Source organism: Lineus longissimus, chromosome 4 (genome assembly GCF_910592395.1).
Source record: "Lineus longissimus chromosome 4, tnLinLong1.2, whole genome shotgun sequence".
NCBI lineage: Eukaryota > Metazoa > Nemertea > Pilidiophora > Heteronemertea > Lineidae > Lineus > Lineus longissimus.
In genome coordinates, this window is record NC_088311.1 from 9,550,098 (window position 1) to 9,574,831 (window position 24,734).

Below are 24,734 nucleotides of genomic sequence, written 5' to 3' on the forward strand. Positions count from 1 at the left end.
AACATTGACAGAATCGCTGAATTTGGGACTTACACATTCGTGTACCTCATTGTCAAAGGCTACCTGACAAAAGTGATACTTCCTGTTATGTCGAATGTCACACCATGTTAGTCCCCATGTTGATAGAATGAGCCCCAGTGATGCACGCCGCATACAAATGCACCAATTTCAAAGTTATTTATCCGCCCGTGGCAAGACCAGTTGCAGAAAAAATCGGATGAATTGTGATTTCAATGCAGTAACAAGGTGCAAGTAGCCTTCATATAATCGGTCAGTGTCATCTGACATGTCAGAGGAGCTTACGATCATCAATTTCCTGATTTCAGCAGATATCTGTTTCAAATGCCACGTTATTAATGGAAAGACGACAAATACATTTTTAGTTCGGTCGATTGTGGTCATGATAACAATAGAAGAAATATTTGGAGGAGGAAAGGCTGTTGTCGTTTCAATTAAGCCAGCGCATAGGACCAGTTCGACTTGAAGTGGTGATGATGGTGTCAATTGGATCTGAATAACTGCACTATTGTCAATACACATGTTACATACTCTAGTCTGGTCAGTGCATTTGAATACACTGGGTTATTGTAGGTAATTTGCCCTTTATGCGATTGTTAATCGAACGTACATGTCCATAGCTAAAACTCTTGGGTTTGAGCTTTTGAAAAACCTTTATGGCTTTTCAACCAACACATACATGGACCCCTTCGAGGTTTTCAGAGAAATGAAAATCCCCTGTGAAAAATTAATCTCAAAAGGCTTTTTTGTGTTGGCTGAAAAATCTCGGCTTAAAATATTTTTCAAAAGCTCAAAAACGCTTACTTTTAAGAGTGATGTTCATGTCAAATCTACTTACGAATGAGCAACTGCTTGATACCACCGGTGAAGTTATCTTCAAGACACGCTCTTGACTCTTTCTCTACCATTATACCTGGAAAGATAACAAAAAAGACGGGATGGCATTTGATTTGAGATGACTACAGAGCGAAAACCATATTGCCTCATCGCGCCATGGAATAGAAAGATTGTATTGCTTGGCCCTGCTTTGGCGACAACAAATGTGGACATTTGAGAAACATCAGGCTGGTCTAAAACACAGGACTGTATCATTTGCTATCACCTGCAGTATTGTGATAAAGTAGACTACTTTTTACCAATTGATAAGGACACTCAGTAACAGACACCATCTCACCACTAATGAGATATGGGCTGTCAGCTCTTTACCATAGGGTGGCGAGTCCTTCTCATGGAGGAGCTAACGTCCTTTAGAATTCATGAACAAGCATGTATGTGTCAATGACTCATCTCAGACAGTGTTAAAGGAAATCGAGAAGGAGTTTACAGTCTACAGAACGCTTCCACTTAATGCAGTATCAAATGGAAATAAATTGTGGCTTCCCTGGTGGTGATATGGATTTCGTCGTCTGCGACTGGCTGACGTGGCTCAGTGGAGAATTTAGGAGTATGCGACGTGTACCACAAAGAGATATCAGAAGGGAAAGTTTACTCTGCCTGAGGATTCTAAATTGGTCAAAAACCTCACCATTTGTAAAGCACACATTGACTTGTGTGCTGAAAAGTATCTAATATCTCTATTGTCTTAATCATTGTTTCATTGAATGGCGATTTAACTTTTTTCATTTCTGACAGCCATTCTACGGAAATTGTTGACAACGGTTGTTGGTAAAGTAATCATGCACACACTTGGTGTGTTACTCCTTTAAAGTAGTGCATGGTAGACAATATCTGTATACAAGAATACGTCTCCATTACAGAAACATTCTTCAACGTCCTCTACGGCTATGATAATTGCTCTTCGGCGTCTCCATTTTTTAGGTGAGAACAGAAAAAGGATTGAGAGTTTTCGATTATGGAACTAGATTTAAAGCTGTCAAAAATGTGCGAATGACACATTTTGATCTGTATCATGAATCACCCAATAAAAGTTTAAAATGATCAACGCCAACGAATCAAAATCGAAAAAAAATCATAATTTGATTTTTATCCTGCACCGTCATAAGCGAACTCACAACCGCAGTCTAGTCCATTTGGGAAGATGCCCCGAGTTTAAACCAGAGAAAAAACTTCTCAACGGTTTTCAATCTAATTTGTCACGATGGAATTGAAATGGATTTGAAGTTAAGCCAAGCTGAGACACACCTCAGTTCATCTGTCAGAACAAAATCAAGACAAATGAGAGAACACTCGAGGGTTGGTTGTAACGTTTTGTTTCAGGGCGAGTGAGAGTGTGTACAACGCACTGTGTATTGCAGCTATGTTCAACACTATAAATTATAAGGTGGACAGTTGCTGTTTTGCATTCTCACAGTGGTTTTCAATTCATTCTTCTCGATCCATGGTTACCAGATGTGTTTCGAACCGCCGGGAGGACGGTGATGGCAGTAGTAGAGCGTCGGCCTGATGATCGAGAGGTTGCGGAACTCCCGGCCAAGTGCACTTCTTGGTTCTACTACTGTTATAGCAGCCCCAGATTGCCCAATAATAACCATAACAATAAGCACTTGGAGCAAGGTTCAAGAATCCGCTGAAGAGAGTATAAGCTCCTGTAAAAGTTCCCGTAATAGAATCTAAGACGTATCTCCCATGTAAAATGTGGTTTTGTGATATATCATGATGAATGAATGAATGAAATTTATTTTGTATAGCGCCTTTCCCACTGAATACAATGTTCAAAAGCGCTCACACTCCAAAATGCTCGCGGAAGAGGAAAGTTTTCAAGTCTTTTTGGAAGGTGATGGAGTCAGTTTCTTTCCTCAGGTCATGGCCTAGTGAGTTCCACATTCGAGGGGCATGCACTGAGAATGCCCTTGCCCCGAATGTTACCAGCCGGAATGGACGCTCGATAAGAAGATGCTGTGCCTCAGAACGGAGTGATCGGGCGGTAGTGTGCGGACAAATAAGTTCGTTGATGTAGAGAGGCGCCAGGCCGTTCACAGCCTTGAATGTGAACACCATCAATTTAAACTCAATCCGTTTCCGAATTGCAACTGGCAACTGATAAGGATTATAGATTCAACCATGGTCTACCAGAGATTCTATTTGCCTGCTGAAGTGCGAAACATGTTGAAAAGACGCATCTCCAGAGGCTCACAGACACATACATGTCTAACTATGAATTCTCCTCTTGGTCGGCTCCTGATTTCATCTGCATGAATCTGACATCTTCCAATAGAAAGAAAATTGGAGGAAAATTATGATCAAAACAATGTAGTCCAATATTCACAATTGCTGCATCGGTTTATTCGACATGATGAAAATCAAATTATCAAGCTAACTCTTTGAATTAGTATTGTCATTCTTAATTAAGATATCCATGAGAAAAGTACCCTTGGGCCAGTGCAATTAAAGGGAACTGTCAGCGGATTATGACTGTCCTCCTGTGCAGGTGGTACTGAGTGAATGGGACGGCTGAATCAGTCCATAGCCGTGGGCAGAGTCTGGCCTAAGCTAAGGACTCCCTGAAGCTCTAGGTCAGGTTGCTGTGAAGTAGGTGACTGCCTTTGGAGAGTGGAAAAGTAAGCGATACAAATATTCGAGAGATGATTTTAGATAGAGGAAAGAAGATGATTGAATGCGAACCAAGGACACACAGTCACTTGGACTTAGCATTCTCTATTTAGGGCTGTATTTTTCCTGACTACACAAGTTTCAATGTATGATCATTTGCATTCACTGCCATATCGTGCTAAAGACAATTGCTAATTTATACCACTATTTTCCCCCGCTAATTGCAAGTTAATCTGATTAATGCCACGTTCTGATCCCTAATTGAATAACGCCTTGCCAACGCATGCCTCCAGAGGCTTTCACTACATTAATAACCAGGATAAAAGTTTTTGTTTTTTTACCTGATAAATGAATCTTTTAGCTTTTCTTCTCTGCTAATTCACGTGCAGATCGGTTTTCGCAGATGTGAACTCAGTTCAAATACAACTGAAAACTTTTCTGGCTGAGGCAAAACAACAAGGTTTGAATTGCAGAATGCAAAGCCCGCCATACTGTAACTAGTTTGTTGTACTGCTTCATGAGAAACAATACGTCATTTGTTCTGCTCGAAAAGAAAAATAAACATTGTCAGTTTTTCATGATCATAACACAATTAAATATACTTTAAATGTGAATTTCGCTCTCCCGCGCTTCTTTCGGCTCCAAAGCCATCGATGTATCATCAAGTCATAATTCAATATGGAACCCTATTGCGGGCCCTATTGTCTAAATGTTCATCAGGTCAAATCTAGCTAATTAATCTGCGTCGGACTAATAAACTGGAAAAGAGAAGGTACATTTTCTCGGGCAGTGAAAATGTAAAAAGTACTAGGCTAAAGCGCTTGTCATGCGGAATCCCCTTTTAATCTATTCTGCACAATGCTAAAAATATCAGCAAGCGGATATTTGATGATTTCTAAGTTTTGCTTCAGTAATATGACTATCGTAAAAGAACGAAAAGTATTTAATTTTTGCCGTGATGAACATGCTACAAGAGTATATTTTAGCACCGCTAAAATATTTTCAGCAAGGGGGTTTTAGCCATTGTGCGAAATAGCAATTTTTCGTGCAAACAGAAAGCGTTGCAAACGAAGCTTAAATTCTCATAACCGACGGCATATGCATCATCTTTTGGGAGTAGTTTTCTCCACGTTGAGCAGAAAAGTTATTTTTAAGTTTGTTGGTTTTCTATTTGTGTCTTTCTATCAATGTCTAACACAAAAAGAACTAAGAGTACTGACGTTAAACACAATAACTGTACACTGCCGAAAGGAAATTTTGCTTGTGCCTCAGGACGAATATACATAAAGGCTTCAATCCTGACTTTTGTTTGTTTTGAACAATATACACAAAACCATGTTGTCAAGAATCTATGACCTAGCCATTGGTATTCCTTTTTAAATAAATGTTTGTTACATATTGCTATAAAAGAGAGAAATTGCAAAAGATACTATGAAAGACTGAAATAAAAAATCAGCGAGTGTATGAATTTAAGGTTATAATCCATTTAATAGAAATGGAAAATCTGAAATTATCGGCCACCTATCGGTCACCGGATCATTAAGTACTCTGCATTGGAAGAGATAAACTTAGTACTGGAGGCTCCATTGCTGGTGGACATTTTGATGTATCCACGCAGTATTTCAAAGATCCATTGAATTTACATTGTAAACTAACACTTTGACCAACAGAACACTCACCAGGTAACCTATCCGCTGCAGAGGCTTATTACTTACAATGAGCTATATCATGCACATCAATAATGATTTCGCTGATTGAACCGTGTTGAAAAACGATCAACTGCCTGGATTGCTCTCTGCTTGATGATGAATCATAAGTAAAAGGGATAATGATAGATTTTACTCTAAAAGACATGAAGAAGAGGATAATCTGACAATGGTCATAATATAGTTTAGGCAACTAATAATCCTGACGGGACTGCACCTAATCCCTAACCCCAGTGGGTGTTCGCAGGAAAAAAAACAATCCGTCGTAATTCTATTTTATGAGGTGATCGCTATGGGAGGGGCAGAAAGCTCCTTTTTATTCTTTTTTGCTTTTCCAATATTCTTTTAGGTTCGACTCTGCTAAGCCTCTTACGAGAACCAGGAAAATTGCCCAACGTGCGATGATGACTATGGATAACAATACTTGATGACTTTACAGTAGTATTTCTCATTAAATGTACTTTCGCTAATTTATCCAAGGTTCCTTATATGCTGGTATGGTAAATACGGTTAAGACACGCAATGTGATCACCAACTGAGTGAAAGATGAGGAATAACTCAGAGTTGATACGTACAAGTGTTTCCAGAAGGAAAGTTCTACTTAGTAATTGTTTTGGGATGATGGTGAACTTTGATGTTACAATTGATTACCGCGTGCTGGTAGAGTCATGTCACGACTCCTGTGAGTCCCATTTCACCACCTGCTAAGACAAAGGCAACTTTCATTATGGAACTCCATTTCCTCAAATGAAGTCTGATCACAAATTGTCACAAGGGGATTATGCAGAGCAGCTGCTAGAGCAGTTTTCTTGAGAACTATTTGTCATCAAGTCTTTGTCAATGTGTTCTAGCTCGAAAGACTCAAACACGGAGGGCAAAATGAGAGGAAATGAAAGGAAATCCTTGGTATCGTCACCTGGCGGGCTATTTCGGTTTAGGTCTTGAGGGATGTTCTTATTCGAACAGTAGGTTGTTATATTTACCGCATGCTCAAATAAGTCGCACCAACCAAACAAGTCAAAATACACCCACAGTGTATCAAAATTCAGATGCACGATTTGTGGTGTGATTTGTTTGATTTCATCCTTGCCAAGGTTGGCATATATAGTACTTTCATCACAAACTTAACAAACCGACAGATACTAAGTTAACTTTGAAACCTCCCTTAAGTCCTTCCTAAAGTCCATATACTCAACTTTTGATAAGTATATATTTTTGACAATATATACGTAGCCTATCTACTTTATCTATCAGTATCGTGACCTCAATCATTTCCCACCCAGAACACATTGTGCACATGTGACACACTTCTTGTTTGTAATTCAATCACCACTTAGTAGTTAACGAGATGTTTTTGTCTTATCTGACCATCATCGACAAATTTATGTAGCAAACTGACTGACCTAATGAGCAGGTTCTCGGCTGAGCAAGTTTCTAATTTGATTTCTGCCGTGTGCTTTGTCGAAGGCAATGCCTTTTGTCGTTCGGCTAATGCCATAATGAAGTTATCACACATCAATGAAGATATGTAAGCCTGAGGAAACGTGTGCCAGTGTTGGTGAATTTTTCCCATCATAAGATTGCATGCTCGTGATGAGCAACAAATGAAGAGCCTGAAGGTCTCACGTCATCCAAAGAACAAAGTGCTAGTTGCGCGTTGGTCATTAAAATACTTTCATCTGGTCAGCACGATAATAGCCATATGATGTGATTACTGTGACACTATGAAAGTGAAAAAAGGCTTGCCTTCTTAAACCACGTATTAAGCACTTTGTATACCGCCTGTACAATGAAACAAATTCTGCAGCCTTTTATCAAGTATGCGTAACACCCAAATCTTTAGAGCATGGTGACAAGGATACTAGTAACCCAAGATAAATTTCGGAAGTGTAAATTGAAAATCACTTTGAAAAAAGAGTAGAGATCTTAACCGAAACAATGTAAAAGCTTCATATATGTCTCCACTTGGAGATTGTTATGTTGAAACCCGGGTCATCGGGATTCCCTTTCATTACAAAATGGACAAGAGACGAAATGCTGCACATGTTTGCACCTGTTACCATCACTTGTTAAAGACCTTTATTCAAGCCATCCTCGTTTAACAGGGCAGGTTTTGATGTAGTTTGATTACGCATGATATGGCAGTAGGACATGACCAGAACCGAAAGATATCGCACTACTTATCAAAAGGATGACGAATTATTGTGATTGTCATCGTGACACATTTTGTGTAACATTACTTTTTGAAGTCAAATACCCTTGATCCTAAATGACAAGTGTGATTCAGGCAGCAAAAAAACTGTTCATTGTTATTTTAACACACGACTCATTTGACTTCACTAATAGTGCTAAACTGATGCATTCAACTTTAGTTATATACCTCAAGGAAAGGGGCAGGAGAGAGGAACATCCTACCCGAACTCGTGTCAAACACGCCTTTTGCAAATGACGCAATTAAGTACATGTAGTATCAGTAATCTTGATTATATTTTTGTTTAATTCAAATGTTTGATATGATTGCAGCTATTGGATCTAAACAGCTCACAATGGTAAACTGTATCCCATAATCAACGATATTTTCAACTGATGTACAGCGCTTGGGACAATATGAAAAATAGTATTGGTGATGCTGTAATAGCCTAACCTGAAGAATTGAGAGGTGGAATAGAGCTGATCTTCAACACAAGTTAGTTAAAATGTTATAAAAGATAATACGCAAGGAATATGGATGGAAATTGCCCTAACTTTGTAGAACATAAATAAATTCTAGCCGGTGGAATACTGATTGCAGTGACCACAACTCATTACCAGATAAAAGAATCCTCAGAAGTCCAGCACCGTGATTGGAATACAGTTACAAATGATTAATCATAACAATGGGTTTAGAAGCCTCATATGTTACTATCAAACCAACGCTCTAATCAGGAACACCACTGACGGTGCCTGGAATAATCTCAGAATCGGCTTCTTGCAAGTCAAAGGGGAATGTGAAAGAGTGATAAATAATGTCGAACAGAACACAACCTTAATTTTCGGTAGCGTAATATGTACTGTGGTGTTGAACGTGAACTTTTTTAATTCATTGATAATCATAAGGGACACATCTAGACCAGTCTATCAGTATCTAAATCTACCCCCCCCCCCCCCCCCAGCAAAGATTGCGTCAACATCGTATTTTGGGAATGGTAGTCTAATAGATACTCTAAGATCATCTCTATGAGGTTAATGGTCGGCCGATGGTTTGCACGCCAGTCAAATATATGCCTGATCTGTGACTTTTTAGAAAGGATTCTAAGGTATTTTCGATATTTACTTCAATGTTCAGAACAATTAAGCTTCAAATTACTTACACACATAAGAATATTATATGGCATAAAAAAGGTATGATGATATGAAGTAGGAGTAAAAACGGTTCGTTCCGAGGGTAAAAAGAAATTGGATGGAACGTTTTTCCCCTACAAAACACCAGTGTTATTGATTACAAGAATATATGAGCATCGAAGGGGAAGAAAATTGCCACACTCGAGCAAGCGTCTTTGAAAAGAAGCGTACAGGCTAGACGGTGAAACAATAATGGTGCCAGCAACACGAAAATAACAAACACGACAATTCTTGTCTGGAAGAACATCAAAGGCCAGGCGTGGATGATACGTTTTTCTTGTCACAAAATGGGTTGCTTTTATCTTTTTGTTCCAATATGAATAACTGCTGTAACAGACGTGTGCTGTTTATTCATGGCAAAGTCTTAAGCAAGTATGGTGATATTGGTTCTTGCCAACAGGACTACAAGGTCTTCGACCTTATACGAAGATGATGATGATGATGATGATGATGATGATGAAGAGATATGATGATGATGATGATGAGGATGATGAGGATGATGATATGCTTGACTAATTGATACCTGTCAGAAGTTACTAAACGTAAAATCATTGGATTGGATTGGATTGGATTGGATTTACGTCTGTTTTAGACATGAACGAGTTAACAAAACACGAAATTGGTTTATTTTACTTCAAAAGTCTGATTCACAAAGTTTGAAATTTTGACAAAGTGATTGTTATTGCTTGCTAGAAACTCGGGGAGCCGTTATAAACAGTTGCGTGATTTTGAAAAGGCTGACTCAAAAAGACACAACACGTGCCTGATATAATATTTCTAACAGATCAAGGACACGTTTTTGTAAATTGGTGATTCACATACGCCATTTTATGATCCAGCACAAAAGGCTTTGAACTGCAGAGAAACTATGGATTGGTAAATCTGACAGTGGTGCAAATTCCATTGCATTCGAGTCAATGATTCTGACAACATTTGAATGGGCGTTGAAACTTTTCTTTTTTATCAAATTGATTGCTGTGAATTATAATCCCGATTAATGTTGACAAGATATCATAAAGGGATCTCCCCGGTTCATCCCCCTGACTCAGACCCGGGGGGACCAAAACTATGACAATGATCCGTGATTGATAGTTCCCCTGTTATGTCACTAGGCTCTGGACACATCCGACGACATTAAGTTCTTTTAGTTTTTTGGCGTCCACCCTGGATGTCAACACAGAGGTGGATTATTCTTGCCGATGTTATTGCTTGTCCAGGTAATGTAAGAATTCACTAACATGTCGTCAAAAATATGGATTTTTGCCATATACAGCTAATTATAATGTTGCCTTCTTATCTTAATGCTTTATCGGCAGGTCCACCAACGACGGATGGTTAAAACCGTGTTACATAATACATCGCTTATTCAGTTATATTCAATTCATATTCAACGCTTGTTCAAAATGTACATTACTGAAAAATATCGAATTCAATGATTTTAAAAAATTTGAACGAATGGGGTAGGCTTTCAAAATCATATCACCTTAGTAAACATGAGTTCTGATAAATACTTCGAAACTACGTTGAAGATTTCGAAACAGAGACATCAAGGGTGCGCACGCATTTCCAAGAGATTAGTGTCACTGGGCATATTGATTCGCGCGAAAAGATGACAATGTTGTTGTCAAAAGTTCATCACTGATCTAATTTAAATATCGCAACTGTAACAAGGTGTGGAGTTAAAACGATCTAAGATAGCAGAAGTCCCATCGCGTGCTATATGCCATCTACATCAGATTAAAGCATGACTCAGAGAATTTTAATTTGGCACCTTTGCGGCGGTAGATAGCACTGAATACGAAACAACGTTGTTCAAATTAGCCTTGAGACTCGTAATGCATTGTCTTTTGACAGCAAACATCTTATCTAAGCCACTAGATAAACATTGGAGATTAAGTAAAAACCGCACTGACAATGAGTGGGATTTGACACGCAATTAAGAAATGGAATTCATCTTCCACTGTGATGGAGTGTCCCTGAAAATAATTTGATTATACTTAAATGAATTTATTGTAACAGTTGTGACTTCTTAAAATTATTGAATCGTAACCCCAACATGTCAACTATTGTACAACTTATTAATGATGAATTTAGTGGCTGATGCTTCTAAAACGCCAATGTATTCTGTTGAAAAACATTTAAGAAAAAGAAAATATTGAGTAGTGTACACGTTCCAAATATCTACCCTTTTAAAAACCTCAATAGAAGTATAAATGGATATAGATGCAGCCGTGGGAGAACAATAAAGTAATGTCGATATTACGTAATTGTTTCCTTTCATGCTTCTTATGAATGGCACTATTACGTTTTTTGCGCCTTACCTCGCAGTTTAAAGAATTTAGGCCTGGCTCAATACATGGTCTATTGTCTTCAAACAAAGCTCGTTCACAACTAGGCCTAAATTCCCTTTGTTCTATCTTCTTATCCAAGGGTTGCCTTGGTGGATTTTGATAATATCGACCCCCTCGAACCAGTGTTCTTGGGGGCGATAGGCCTAAACTTGTGAGAAATTATAAAATTGCAGGTTCGTTTGTTCGAAAAAGTTACAAACTGCCTTACTTGGTACTGTAACTCGATTAAAGCGTTCAGTCACCTGGACTTATTTAAAGGAAACAAGCCAAGTTGACACATGTGGAGTTACTTAGCTTGTTTTACTAAACCAAGCTCCGGGAATTACAGAGAAATTCCTGTGAAATGCCAGTCCAATGGCTCTTCTTGGCACATGCTAGGAATAACAGCCATGTTCCTTTCAGACGAGGACATGCCATACCCCACGGGACGGATAAGAAATCATTAAGCATGCACACACAAGACATATTTCACGTATATCCATTAATGTACACATTAAGTGTTATCATATTTTATGACATAGTGTCTCCCATAGGACTATTTGCAATAAACATAGATTGGTAATACAGTATCATCCAAGATAATCATCAAAGAAGAAAGAAAGTGCATACTTTATGGCTCTCTTGGTTATGACAAAATGACTTAGCAAAAACATGAAATGAAAAGGAATGATTTATTGTTATGATCACCAGACTAATTGTGCTGATGGATATTGCCTCTTTACCTTATCAGAGATGATGGTGATGAAATGTGAGAAGGATTTAATACTCTGGTTTCTTTGTCATGATGGTACGTTATTTATCAAGAGTTAAGAATGAAATCAATGGGTGAGAATTTAAAAGTCGAGTACTGAAAAAAGAAGACAAATTGTATTGTAAATTTATTGAATTTAGTTCTTACAGCAAACTTTAATAAAGTTTTGCAGAATATCAATTATAATCAAGTAAGATACAATTTTCTGATTTCTTTGTCAGGCTGTTACATTACTTACCAAGATTTTTAGTAAGATTGAAATTGATGATTGAAAAGTTAAGAAAGTTACTGCTTGCCATAATGGACCCAGTAATCTTCTAAACTTGTGATAATTTAATCCTTCTAATTTTGTTGTAGTCGAATTTAATTTTTTTATGGTCTGGTAAGAACATTTCTCATTCACTCTCTCAGCCAGTTCCTAGCGAATCTCACTGTTGTTGTTGAAAAAGCGCCCCCCCCCCCCCACACACACATACTTAAAGTAATGTTGCATTCTAATTCTAATTCTAATTTATTTTTTTATTTTGTCATGAAATAAAGCATGGTTTTGAACCATCTGAGTAAGGGAAATTTTCTTTGAACAATTCTGCGCGAAAGCTGGTCGCTCTATTACAAGATAGGATTCCGAGAGATCTGAATGAGTCAAGGCCAATTTTCATCTAACACATACCATTAATCATGTCCTGTACTCAATCTCAAATCTACAATATCCTTGAAAATCCATCCAATCCATCAAACCAATGCTGATCCAGCTAATCAAAGACAATACACCAGCTGACTAGTGATAAAATACCCATGCCTGAAATTCAATAACAAAGTGTTGTTAGAGGATGAAAGTGCCACTCGCAACGTGGAGAAGATGGATGATGAGTTTTTGTCAAAGATCCACGCGCTACCTGCAGCTAACATGGACTAATAGAGTGGCCATTACCTGAAGATGTGACAAGCCCAAATGACTTTAAAACGCTGACTAGGACACAGAAGCGCCGAAAGCACGCCAAGCTTTCACAACGTGCCAATAGTTCTACATCGTATTTTGATAGCACTAATTCTCCCATCAGGCTTCAACTTCAAAATAAAGGCTAGCCTCAGGGGGAGACAGAGAGTGATCTTTCATCTTTTTCTTTCAGTGTTGTCCTTCAAAGCCGGGGCCACAATTACCAGAAAAAATTCATGTGGTGGTACTAATGGACTGTGGTTGTTGTTTTTTACCGTTGATGGACCGCCGGTACTCGATATTTGCATTAAAGAACCGGAAAATAACTGATCATGTTTCACACTTTCAATAATCTCCGTGAACGCCGGAACCTCAGAATCTGCAAAGCAAATTTCACCATTTCCAGTTTTTCATCTAACCGAGCAGGTGCTGTGAAAACACCTTTATAGCCAGCAAAGTTCACATACGAGGACGGGTTAGCTCTAAATTTCAGTGATGAAAAGCTGATTTCGCCGAACATGCCGAAGACAGATCATCCAATTTCAAGATGTTTTTGATTTTTCACCTCAGAGACATTCGAGGCTTATGATTTTATCAATATCAACCGTTGGCAATGCGCTGATGATATTGAGATGAAAAATTGTAACACTGAGCAATAACGTCATCTCTCAAAGGGAAGGCAGAGCGAAATTGGAATTTTTTAACCAAGATGCTCTAAATCAAATGGTTTGATTACGATAAAATAGGATGTTTGTCCTCGAGAAAGGCAATTTCCTGATGATTGCAGTTTTTTTTGTAACTGTTTGTGCAATAAAATATTGTAACATGGAATTTATTTTCATGGATTCGAAAAGTTCTGCGGTATTTTACCTACGGTACTTGTAGTGATGGCATGTTAATTCTGCAAAATCAAAAGCTTCAACATCAAAGGCCTACTCATGCCGTTCAATCGAAAATCTGTAAGTTGCTCTAGAGTTTGAAAATTTCCGGTTGTGAAAATACGAACTGATTACACATTTCAAAAAAGTTCAAGCAAATCTGCGTGCATATGATAACGGCGCTTCGGAAATTTTTCATATCATTTACCTCAGTCACAGGAAAACTCAATAAACACGAACGGGCGTGAAATTGTCGGAAAACTTACTTTTGTCTATATTGTAATACATGCAAACGGTTCAAGCCTGTGTAACAGCAATGATTCATATTTCGTTTTTGATATGATATTTCAAAACTGCCCAATGTTGCACTTAAATCTTATGTCTATCGGTTGTAATGAGACTAATCGAGGTAAAAGTTGGGTACCAACGCTAAGGCAATATCGCCAGGACTTAGTGTTTAATATTGTTGTTGTGGTCATGATCGTCCCGTGAATGAAATCCGATTAACGTTTTTTCTCATTTGCCTCAGTGACCACACCAAAACTGACCGGTGGTGACAGGACGCAATTATCAACAGTTCAAAGTGTTTTGACAGCAAACACATCGCTAGGATGTTGACTCGATACAAAGAAAGAAAACCAACCTCTCACAGCACGCTATCATACAGCACCTCCGGTTTATTCATCCCACGCTTCTGTAGAGGCGGCTAAGGTATTCCTTAGCCCGAGGCTGAATAATTATTGTGACGTGACCTCACAATGGACTCCATACTAATATTGTCAGAGTCTTTGTCATTGTTTTGGCACGGATCCGGGTTTATTGGATTTTACTTAAGTTTCACCTCATCTCAAGACAACACTGGGACGGAGGTATAACAAATGCATCCGACTAGCTTCTTCCGAAACCAATAGAATGATATCTTTTTTAAGGAAGTGTAAAGGTTCAAGTGTGAATTCATACTATTATTATACGTGCACCATCAATTTCAACATCAGGATTCAATATTTTGCTAACATTTGAATTTAGGTACCTGCTATTTGAGCATCATAGATCATATTCTATTATTCATATTTGAGTGCTGAAGAGGGATCAGCCAGGTTTTCCAATTACTTTCATAGATGAAGCTTCTTAAATTGAAACCAGGTGACAGCCCCTGGAAACATCAAAGAGCCGTTGGTCTTGATATTTGATGCCATCAACTTATTTCAATTGGTCGCTCTTGCTGTGCTGAGCGGGATTGCCTCAGGTGTATTGTGACACCCTGCGCCAATATGACCTGCGGCGTGGCACTGGGGGCAAATGGCAGGTGCGATGTTGGTAAATGTCTACGTGTCGTACGTGGAACATTTTTATTCAAATAGCTCGACGAAATCAAGGTGTATTAATCTGCGGAGGGGAATTCTGGACACTATTGCATGTGCATGTGCCCATGAGCGTACGCGGACAATGAGAGATAGGAGTAAGGGTAGGAAACTCACTTCGTCTCATTTTCCAGTGACGAAGGTCGCATATGATGAGGAGATAAAATTCATAATCGCCATATTTACTTATGCATTTTCTTCCAAATGTCTTAATATATGGACAATACGGTGGGCAATAACTATTTTTTAAAACGAAGCATGATGTAACAGAGGCCTTAATTTGGGGACTTAATAATATACAGTAACTGGAACATGTACATGTATGCTATAAGTTGCTTTGTGACAAACAGCCAAAATCCCAGCTACTGTAAAAGGTCAACTGCTTATGATGACCAAAGACAGCTCTGATCTCTTGGGACGGACATGTCTCTCCAGGGGCAGTCAGCCTCAGGCATTGAGAGTGGACGCATAGCCCAACTGTAGTACGTAACCCACTTAATCAAATCATTCTGGCGCACGTTATTAATTCTGAAGATTTCATCAGATCCCTGCTGGATACTTCTCATCCGATTCTTTACAGATTGAATTAAGCATTGTTTGTGACCAGTGCGGAATACGAACCTGGCTCGGCGCGCTCGAGGCTAGATGACAGAATGCATCAGCTATCATTTGGGGTCAGTTAATTTGAACGAGCATGTTTGCAAGCATTGATGAAGAAATCCATTGCATCATAAGAAATATTTAATTACTCCTAAGTAATAACTTCACTAACAGCTGCTCATGCAAAACCTAAGGTAAGGTAAACTGCTAATTTTCGAGGCAGCACATAATACATGGAAAAATGTGATAATGAGCAGGAAAGGTGACAATTTTCCCTTCAAAATACGTGTCATTAAAGCCAGGTTAAGCCTGAGGTTACGTAGTTAAATAAATAAATAAATGATAAACATCAAACTTTGTGATCATAAACAACTGATGAGTAAATAGTAGGTCCAGTGGAAGGAACTTGGATACCAGTCCAAAAAAATGCCACAAGCTCACGGTTGACTTTCTTTCGCAAGTGACGCCATTCTCATGTTATTGGCGGTTCCATCATGTCATGTAATTTGGTGGCCCATTACGCCAACAGTAATGAGAAATAGCAAGTTCCCGAGGACAGTATTGCGTGAGGCTGTGCATTGCGTATACCGCAGTTGGGGAAGCCATTTAATAAGAGTGGAAAACATGCCACACTTTCATATTGTGCTGATATGATCGAAGAAGTGAAGTTATCAACCTTGATAGGTAAGACTCGCCACAACCTGGACAACTTTCACAACTTCACTATTATATTACGTGTCTTGAATGAAATAAGAATTTAAACAGTTTTTTTTCGGCAGCCCTAAATAATTAAATTAGACTGAGATTAAGTCTCACTACTTAAATTTACCAATTCATCAAGCCATTTAGTTTCTTCAAAGGATGGTGAATCCAGGATTATTTCTCATTTCTTAATGTTTTTAAGTAGATTGCGTAGAGACGCTGGTCGTCTCGGTTAGTACTAATAGAGGAACATGTATAATTAGGGCTGACGTCTTCTCTTCCCAAATGTCAACCAGTCAGGCTGTCAGATTTGGTACTTTGGATGATTATCCTGATTATGGCAAATTGCCTTCAGACGGTGGGTAACTCAGACTAGGCGGTAATTTCACCACTTCCTTATTAGCATCTTGCCTAGAGATCTGAGCGCAATGCTGTCAGCCTCACAGCTAGAACAGTATGACAAAGTCTTTTTTCTTGCTTCCCTTTGTGACGAGGTAAGTGAGAAAGCCTTCATCTACTAACTTGTTCTCTACATTAAAATGCCTATTTAATAAGTATCTTGCATTCTTTTTTTCTGATTTGACTTAAGGTAATTCCTCATCTTATATATTTTTATCAGGCCCCGACCCCTCCTTGATTCCACCAGTACCGTAGAGTAGAACATCTCTATAAAGGACACCCTCGGGACTAGAGAGGTCAATTGAATGGCAACAACCAACTAGGGACCAAAACTAGTGTCCTTGAGAGATAGGGTCTTTATTAGAGAGGTGTCCGCTAAGGGAGGTTGTACTGTATTAGAACAATAATGCGCCCCTTAAATCTCTCATGTTTCTAAATCTTTGACCTATGATTACCTTTCGTCTGCGTACGGAAGGATGGGCATGTCTTACGGCAGATATACGTGATAAGACAAATGACAATCAAATAAGTCGCGGTTAATGGACCAAATGGATGTTTTGCCTCTGGATAGTCGATTATGGATAGAATAACGGTCAGAGACTAAGGCTTATTCTATTTTAGGCTTGTTTTTGTAGTCGTGTTTCTTTCACATGGTTAACCCACATGATCAGTCTTCTGGCCAAACTAGTCGGCTGCCTGTAGACACAAAGCATTTGCCTTTTTTTTCTGAGGAAGGGAACATACATTGATAGAAGATACAATTCATGGTAGATTACTAAAATCCTTCTCGTGTGAACAGCAGGATATTGCATGACCAACGTGTATGACTGACTAATGAAATATGCAGCCATGACGATTTGAATTATATAGCAAAAAAAACAGTATGTGCTTAAAATTCAATTTGCGGAAATAACAATTCTCATGCTGTTTCTGTCGGTGAAGAAGAACTAGATGTTTGCCATTAAAGTTTGACCATAGGTACCACCATTTTGGCCAGAACTTGAAATCCTAAAGCAATTAGAACTATTTCAAAACGTTGTGAATGCTCATTTCAAAAGGGCTAGAGTCTGTTCTTTGTTTTCGAGGAACAGCCTCTCGGGTTTTAAATGAGCATTCAATTCATTTGGAAACAGTTTTAATTGCTTTAGGATTTTGAGGTCTGGCAAAAAATGGCGGTACCTGTGGTCAACCCTTAAAACACAGCATCTAACACATTATATGAGAAGAATATACATTTAATACATTCATGGAACACCAGCACTAGCTCTTACAAAAAAACAGCAACATCATTTTTGTTTCCTTCCAACAATCATGACCCTACACATAAATTCATACCCAGCTGGTTACGCTGGATACACCGAGTTCCGTTCATTTCCAAAGTGTTGTCCACTGACAGTCAATCCCTCGTGATCTCTCCATGCGCTATTACAAAAGCCAGGTGCAGTCATCCATTTTTGATGACATTATTGAAATATTGCAATCATCTTGGTCACTCTCTTCAAACAATAACCTAGTACGGATGATTCACAAATAATTATGGTCATTTTTTCCAGCTTCGTCAGTGTGTGACTTTACACTCGAGTAAATCCACTTCTTAACATGGTCACAGAAAAACTGAGGTTTGCTTTATTGTCCGGAATTGCTGAAATTGATTTGTCATAACCAAAGATAGCCCCTGGGGATCACAAATTGATTAACACAGATAGACAGGCTACGAAATCGTAATCTTGAATAACACTAAGAATACGCTTACATGGTATAGAAACAAATGGGCAGCTACATGTATCAATTGTGGTAATTTATCAAAATAATATTCCAGTGCCCAGTTGCTTAATAGTTGTTAGCAGTAACGTTTCTCCTAACGCTACTATGTATCTTATGCCATTAACTGAAGAAGACAATATCTTAGCAGAGCTAACGCTGGAGTTCCACGTCGGCTCTAATGCCAAGTGAGCAACTGTGGGCCTTGGCCTGCAGTTTTGCTCTTCAGACTCTCATGGTTCTGAAAATATTCCTGTCTTTCGTCCTGGACAGAAACTAGCTTTTTAATATCGAGCAACCTGGTGAGTCCTGATTTGTTCCGAATTCAAACGACCTTCGAACATTTTCGTTGTTGGAAATAGCACAGTAACGTACTGCTGTGCTGCGTTCTACCAAAAGAATATGTGCAGACATAAATGCATCTAATCCATCACCCTTGCCTTAAATTAACAATCACATGGTAATGTGGTACATCTTTATTCGCATTACTTTAATTGATCGGAAATGTCAATTAAGTCAAGATTGAATTATCTTTCTCTCCTGGGGTATTGAGACCTTGTAGCCACAATTATGTACCTTGTGGGACTACATGGCATTGGGTCATCGATCATTTCAGCCTTTAATCGAACCTGAAATGGAGGCCTCTTGATATCATCATTTTGGAATCGCTTTTAGATAGGAAGCCATTTCGTTAAACGGAGGTCGAGATGCAAACTTTGCGCCTGGTATCATTAAACTGGGAAATTTGATTTGTTATATACCACACTGGTACTGTGCACACTTTCGGACAGAGCCCAAGCCTTTATGTAGGGGTATTCCTCTACTGCCATTACCTTATACATTGTGCATGTGCTTATCGTACCAAACTTTAAATACAAGAAGGCGTACGTTTTGTAACTAAGGTTATCCAAAGTCACTAATATTTGGGGAATGTATATCAAGCGCTGATGAAACTCTGAGTCTAACTTCTCCGCCTGTTCTTAGTTCTCTTTATTTTATTAGAGGAAAGGGACAATTATTATAAGAAACCCTTAGTAATTGATTGCTCTGTAAGTAGAGGAAACAATGCAGTTTTAAGTCTTCCATTAGAATCACAATCAGAAAACCAGGAATACCTGATAGCAAGAAGCCTTTCATAATATGGTGCTTGATAATGCCCTGATTGAAATGGAGGCTAAATTGATATATTGACTTTCAGAATAGGGCCGAAAGGTTCAGTTTTATCACTCAGAGGTTAATGATCAGACCAACGACTTTCATGATATCTACCAAAATGACGTACCAGCTTGAGCAATTTAAGCATAATCATAAGCGCCACCATTGCAGCGGTCAATGTAGACAATGACCTCCCCCCCGAAGCTCTGAATCTTGCAAACGTATTCTTGCTGTACAAAACCTCAGTTACACAGCAATGACATATCGATCGTTTTCGGAAGTAATTTAACTGTATTTTAATGACTTGTAATTTGGAGTGATTTACGTGCCGCATCCATCACTGGAAACATCATGATTGGAAAACATCATTTTAAAAGCCAAGGTATTATGGAGGGATTTATTGTGAAGCTGGCACAAAATGGCCACCAATGAAGTTGACACACACGTACACTAATACAATGCAACATACATGACACTCTAGGATCAGTAGGGTCAAAGTGTGACGCACTTGTTCCAGGAGTCAGTCGGAAAATAAAGTTGGAGAAAGGACCTTGGAGATGTACAGAGGTCTGGAAACTGAGCTACATGTAGTATGGAATTATTGAATTGAATATGTCTGATAGAAGTACGATATCGTCGAGCCCCACACTTGGCTGCAGTAGCTTTGTACGAGCATTGAGCAAGACAGAACAGGGCGTGAGCTTCGAGCTGTTTGGTGAATAAACCTAGTAAAACGAGTAATTGTTAAGGACGAGATCGACATGGCCTCAACAGGAGTACATCTGAAATATTCGACACCAAAACACCGCCCGATTTATAGACAGACGAGAAAGTAACTGGTCATAACATTTTAAAACGGCACAGAACTGTGCCATTCAGATAACTTAAGGTGGTGCGTCATGCAATTAGCATGTTACCACCTGAGAAGTACTGCAATTAAGGAAGTCATGAAAAAGTCATTTGAACAAAGCCAGGAAAACTGGTGATATCCTCTAAAAAGGCAGGGATCAGTGAGCAGGCCCCGAGGAATTCACACAGGAACTGAAAAGAATAGACGCTCAGAGATCAATGGGGAAATAAATGACACTGGACAGGCTGATGGATGGCCAAGAGGCCCAATGGGAGTCGGGAAATGGTCACTTTAGATGGGGAGCTCTGATGTGGTGACCCTGAGTAGTCAAGGGTAGCGAGCTGTGACAGGCAACAAGGGATGGGTCGTGCCAGAGGGTTAGTCAGGGCCACTTGCCATGACTATCACCGCTATTTTGTTACAGTAGAACCTCTGTATTAAGGACACCCTTGGGACTGAGAAGTGCTGTCCTTAATAGAGAGGTGTCCTGATTAGAGAGGTCAAACTAAATGGAAACAACCAATTTGGGAGCAAAACTAGTGTCCTTAATAGAGAGGTTGTCCTCAATAGAGAGGTGTCTGCTAAGGGAGGTTCCACTGTATTTCTATACAAAACACAATGCTGTGTATGGACAAGATTTTAAAGACAATGTGCCATGTAAGGTAAAATAAGGAAAACAACTCATCTTCTTGTAGTACATTCGCAATCCTCGAATAGATTACAATGGCAGCTGCTACCCTACGAATATCAAGATGAATGTTGGACTTACCACGGTTGAATTCAGCAATATCATCATTCCTTTGGAATATTCGGATGCACTGGAATTTCGTTTCACTGCAAGAATAGAAACAACAATGCTTAAGACCAAATTACACAAGCAGATTCCCATGAAATTGTTGCAACATAAAACCTGAAAAGTGATAAAGAAATCTATTAAAACACTTGTCTCTAAGTTGTCGCGGGCTGGTGCATGCAAACTGCAATGCACCATATTGCGTGGAAAGGAATGCCTGTGCTACACACCGGTCCGAGCGGTTCGCCTTATCGTAGTTTTAGGAGATTCTGATATTTAGAGATGATTGCATAGCTCTCTATCATCACAATCAACAGGACGACTTATGATGGCTTAATGGCTTAAACCATCAAAAGTGCGCCTTCGCCATTGCCTTCTGTTTTTAGTAACACATATTCATCAACTCTTAACCAAGACCAGCTGCAGCACCATCTCGCTTCACTGCGTCACGTGTCCTGCCCCTTCTCTTCTAGCCACCAACTTTTCTGGGTGCCAGTTTAGCAGCTTCTCGAGAATCTGTCTTCGGATGCTTCCGGTTGGTTAGTTATTCTCCTAATGTCATGTTGGAACCATCTGACCTCGAGAACCCCAACAAGACTAAAGGAAGGCTCTAGCCATACCGACAATCCGATTACGAGCTCAGAAACTCCTCATCAAAGACTACGAAGATCAAGGAAGCCTTACATCTCGGACAAGGCTTTGATGAGTCGTTTCTCCTGTTGCTGGCAAGATGTGAAGCATAATTTTCCATTCCCCTTTTCTGTTGCAAGATTATTTAAGGCATCAAGTAAGACAGTGGTGAACCAAAGTCTCTTGGAGCTGGATTTGTGACATTTTGAAAGTTAGCGAAATTTTTAATATTGCAGTCATTTTATGTTTATTGCAAATACAGACGTAGAAAGCTCTCGATTTCGAAGTCAGAAATCTAGATTATTTTCTTACACTATTCGTAGTTAAGACTTTATTCTGGTTCGTGTACATGTGCATGTACAGTCGTTACCAGATACTTGACGATGCTTAGTCTTGAAGTTATTTAATCATTTGTGACCCGTTACAGCAAAACCAAGCGGATGTCGCACAGAAGAGTCTGAAGAACTAATTCAAATGAATCTTGGTCATCATATTCTTGATTTCTTGCCACGTTACCTGACATTTGTGAGAAGAAACAATCAAGTAATTGTGTCAACGTCTTTTAGACTATACGCGATTCAGGACGACTGATATCATCATCATAGTGATAGATCTGACTTTCAAAATGCTATTCAACTTTTTAATATAATTATCAAACTTAGAATTAAATAACTTTATCCACAAAGCCTTAACGGATGTTGCTTTGATAAAGAAAATTGATAAATGGGTGCATTATCTTTCAACAACTGAGAAAAGCGTTATTACATTAGGCCATCAAACAAGAATCCGAAATATCTAAAGCAATTAAACTGATGGAAGCTAATGGTATAATGGAACTGTATAAATACTATATGAATGGTGGGTTTCTTTTATCATAAGCTGGCAGTTTCAAAAGTTGAAATGTTTTAATTCAACCGACATTGCTTTCTCTGATAAGATAGTTTATATCAATAGTTTCAACACGTTCTATGATTAAATATATTGCATATAGTGTAACACATCGTACAAAGTAACACACACAATCACATACATGCAAGTTCGAGTTCTTACGCTAAGTAAGTAAGTATTCTGAAGTCATTGCTAAGATCTTTAACTACCTTATATTGGTGTAGGAAATTATTCTAACGCGTAAGCAGTTCTGAAGATATTAGTGTTTTTAATAAAGGATAAAGTCTCACATTAGCTGATTGGTACCGATGAAACTGCTGATAAAATGTTTGGTTTGTGAAGCCATGCAGGAAAGATAATATTATTTCTTCTATCAGCTACATTTAAGCTTCTTAGGAAAGGTATGACAATAGCATTGCGCAAAGAGAAGTTTTGGATGTTGCAGTAATTCATTTTGATAATAATTTTGTAATCTCATTTATAGACTCTGAAAAGTCTCTCTTTAACACTTAGACTAGGGCGATGATTGATTATCTATTCACGCTCGTAATGTAAAAAAATACAATTTACTTTTATAATTAAGAACGACACAGCTAGATTTAATCTGTACATGTAGTTCCCAAACTGTGAAACTGTGAAACTTGGTACCTGGACACCGCTGTCTGGACAAGAGGGTCCTGCCTATAGTCCCCTTTTAACACGTTTGCGATTGAGCCCCTCATGATAAAAATCACGGACGGGAAAATTTCCAGTTGTACAGTAAAACAGTGGAGTTGCAAGCTGCTAATCGCCTGACTAATTAAGCCCAAGATGATTCTCTTCTCAAAGCTCACTGTCACTCTATCATAAAGGACCCGAGTGAGCCAAAGCTCTTTACTCCATCCATCAACTCGCCAAAGCCTTCCTCGCCGAAGCTCCATCAAACATCACACAGGTAATACCAACGTTATCGCAGGAGCTAAACCCTACAAGAAGCCCGTCAAAGATGATCATCCCGGCATCAAAGTGAGGGGACAGGTCTGCGGAATCATCGTTCGCATCAGAATGTGGCATTATCTTTTGTACTTGTTCGCTTGACTGGTTTCTGTAGCTTTATTACACCTCTGATTGCCGTTGATGACATTTTGTTCCAACATCGAAGGATTCCTTCACCCTGACTCAGCCAGAGAAGAAAGCACTGATTATTATTCTGATTGGTATCAGCGTAAAGAAGAATTTATCAGAACCTAACAAATCTCACTGCTTTTGCTATTGTATTCTATAAGTTTCATTCTATGATTTACTTTCCTTAAAGTATATATTGACTACATGCTCGTTGATGAGTGCTCTAACCATATAATAAAAAAACATTTTAATTGGTCTCAGGATCAAGTACACAGAAGGCGTTATCGTGTCCATTCTTTAACACGTGTTGACAGCGCCACTTTAGACAGTCATTTCAATTGTTTTCATGATCAAGTACATTAAAAGGTATTATTGCGCCCATTCAGTAACACTGGGAGACAGCACCACGCCAGGCAATCAGTTGGAATGTTTTCATTAAGTGTATTGACAGTGTTTTGTTGTCAATGACGGCATTAACAAGGTCCAGTAACGATCGATGTAGGCAATTGTGCTGAATACAATAACATTGTTATGAATACAACAATATCACTATCCTAACCATTGATTTCTCGTGCAATCTAGTGAAATATTAACGATTGGTCAATACCTTTGACAATAGCAACAATCAGGGAATCAACACAATAAAGAAAAGGCAATCAACACAATGAGAAACAATGGAATGTTGATAAAACATTGAGTTGGGGACGTGTAGGTAAAGAGAGCTTTGGTACATGTATTTAGTTATCTTTGGGCAGCCAACGGATCGTGATATACCTTTTTTCTTTCGAAGGCCTCATTGATGAAGAATTTACTTTGTAAAAATAAAACGGGCAGCAGCCACTGTGCGCACCGAGATCATTTTGTCCCAGTTGACCTCTGTGAATTAAACAACCAAAAAATTGATTACATCAAAATGCCGGATGACCGAATATTTTATTGTGATGACAGAATGATATCTT

The 24,734-nt window shown here is 38.8% G+C and overlaps 1 protein-coding gene across 1 annotated transcript in view; it reads right to left on the reverse strand.

Moving 5' to 3' along the window:
• The window catches only part of LOC135486695 (uncharacterized), a 99,885-nt gene that overhangs the window by 22,355 nt on the left and 52,796 nt on the right, over window positions 1–24,734 (reverse strand). Inside the window, exons 10-11 of the mRNA XM_064769737.1 lie at window positions 21,130–21,194; window positions 857–931 (exon numbers count right to left, since the gene is read on the reverse strand). Coding sequence (XP_064625807.1) covers window positions 857–931; window positions 21,130–21,194 — 140 coding nt within the window. The remainder of the gene's footprint in view (window positions 1–856; window positions 932–21,129; window positions 21,195–24,734) is intronic.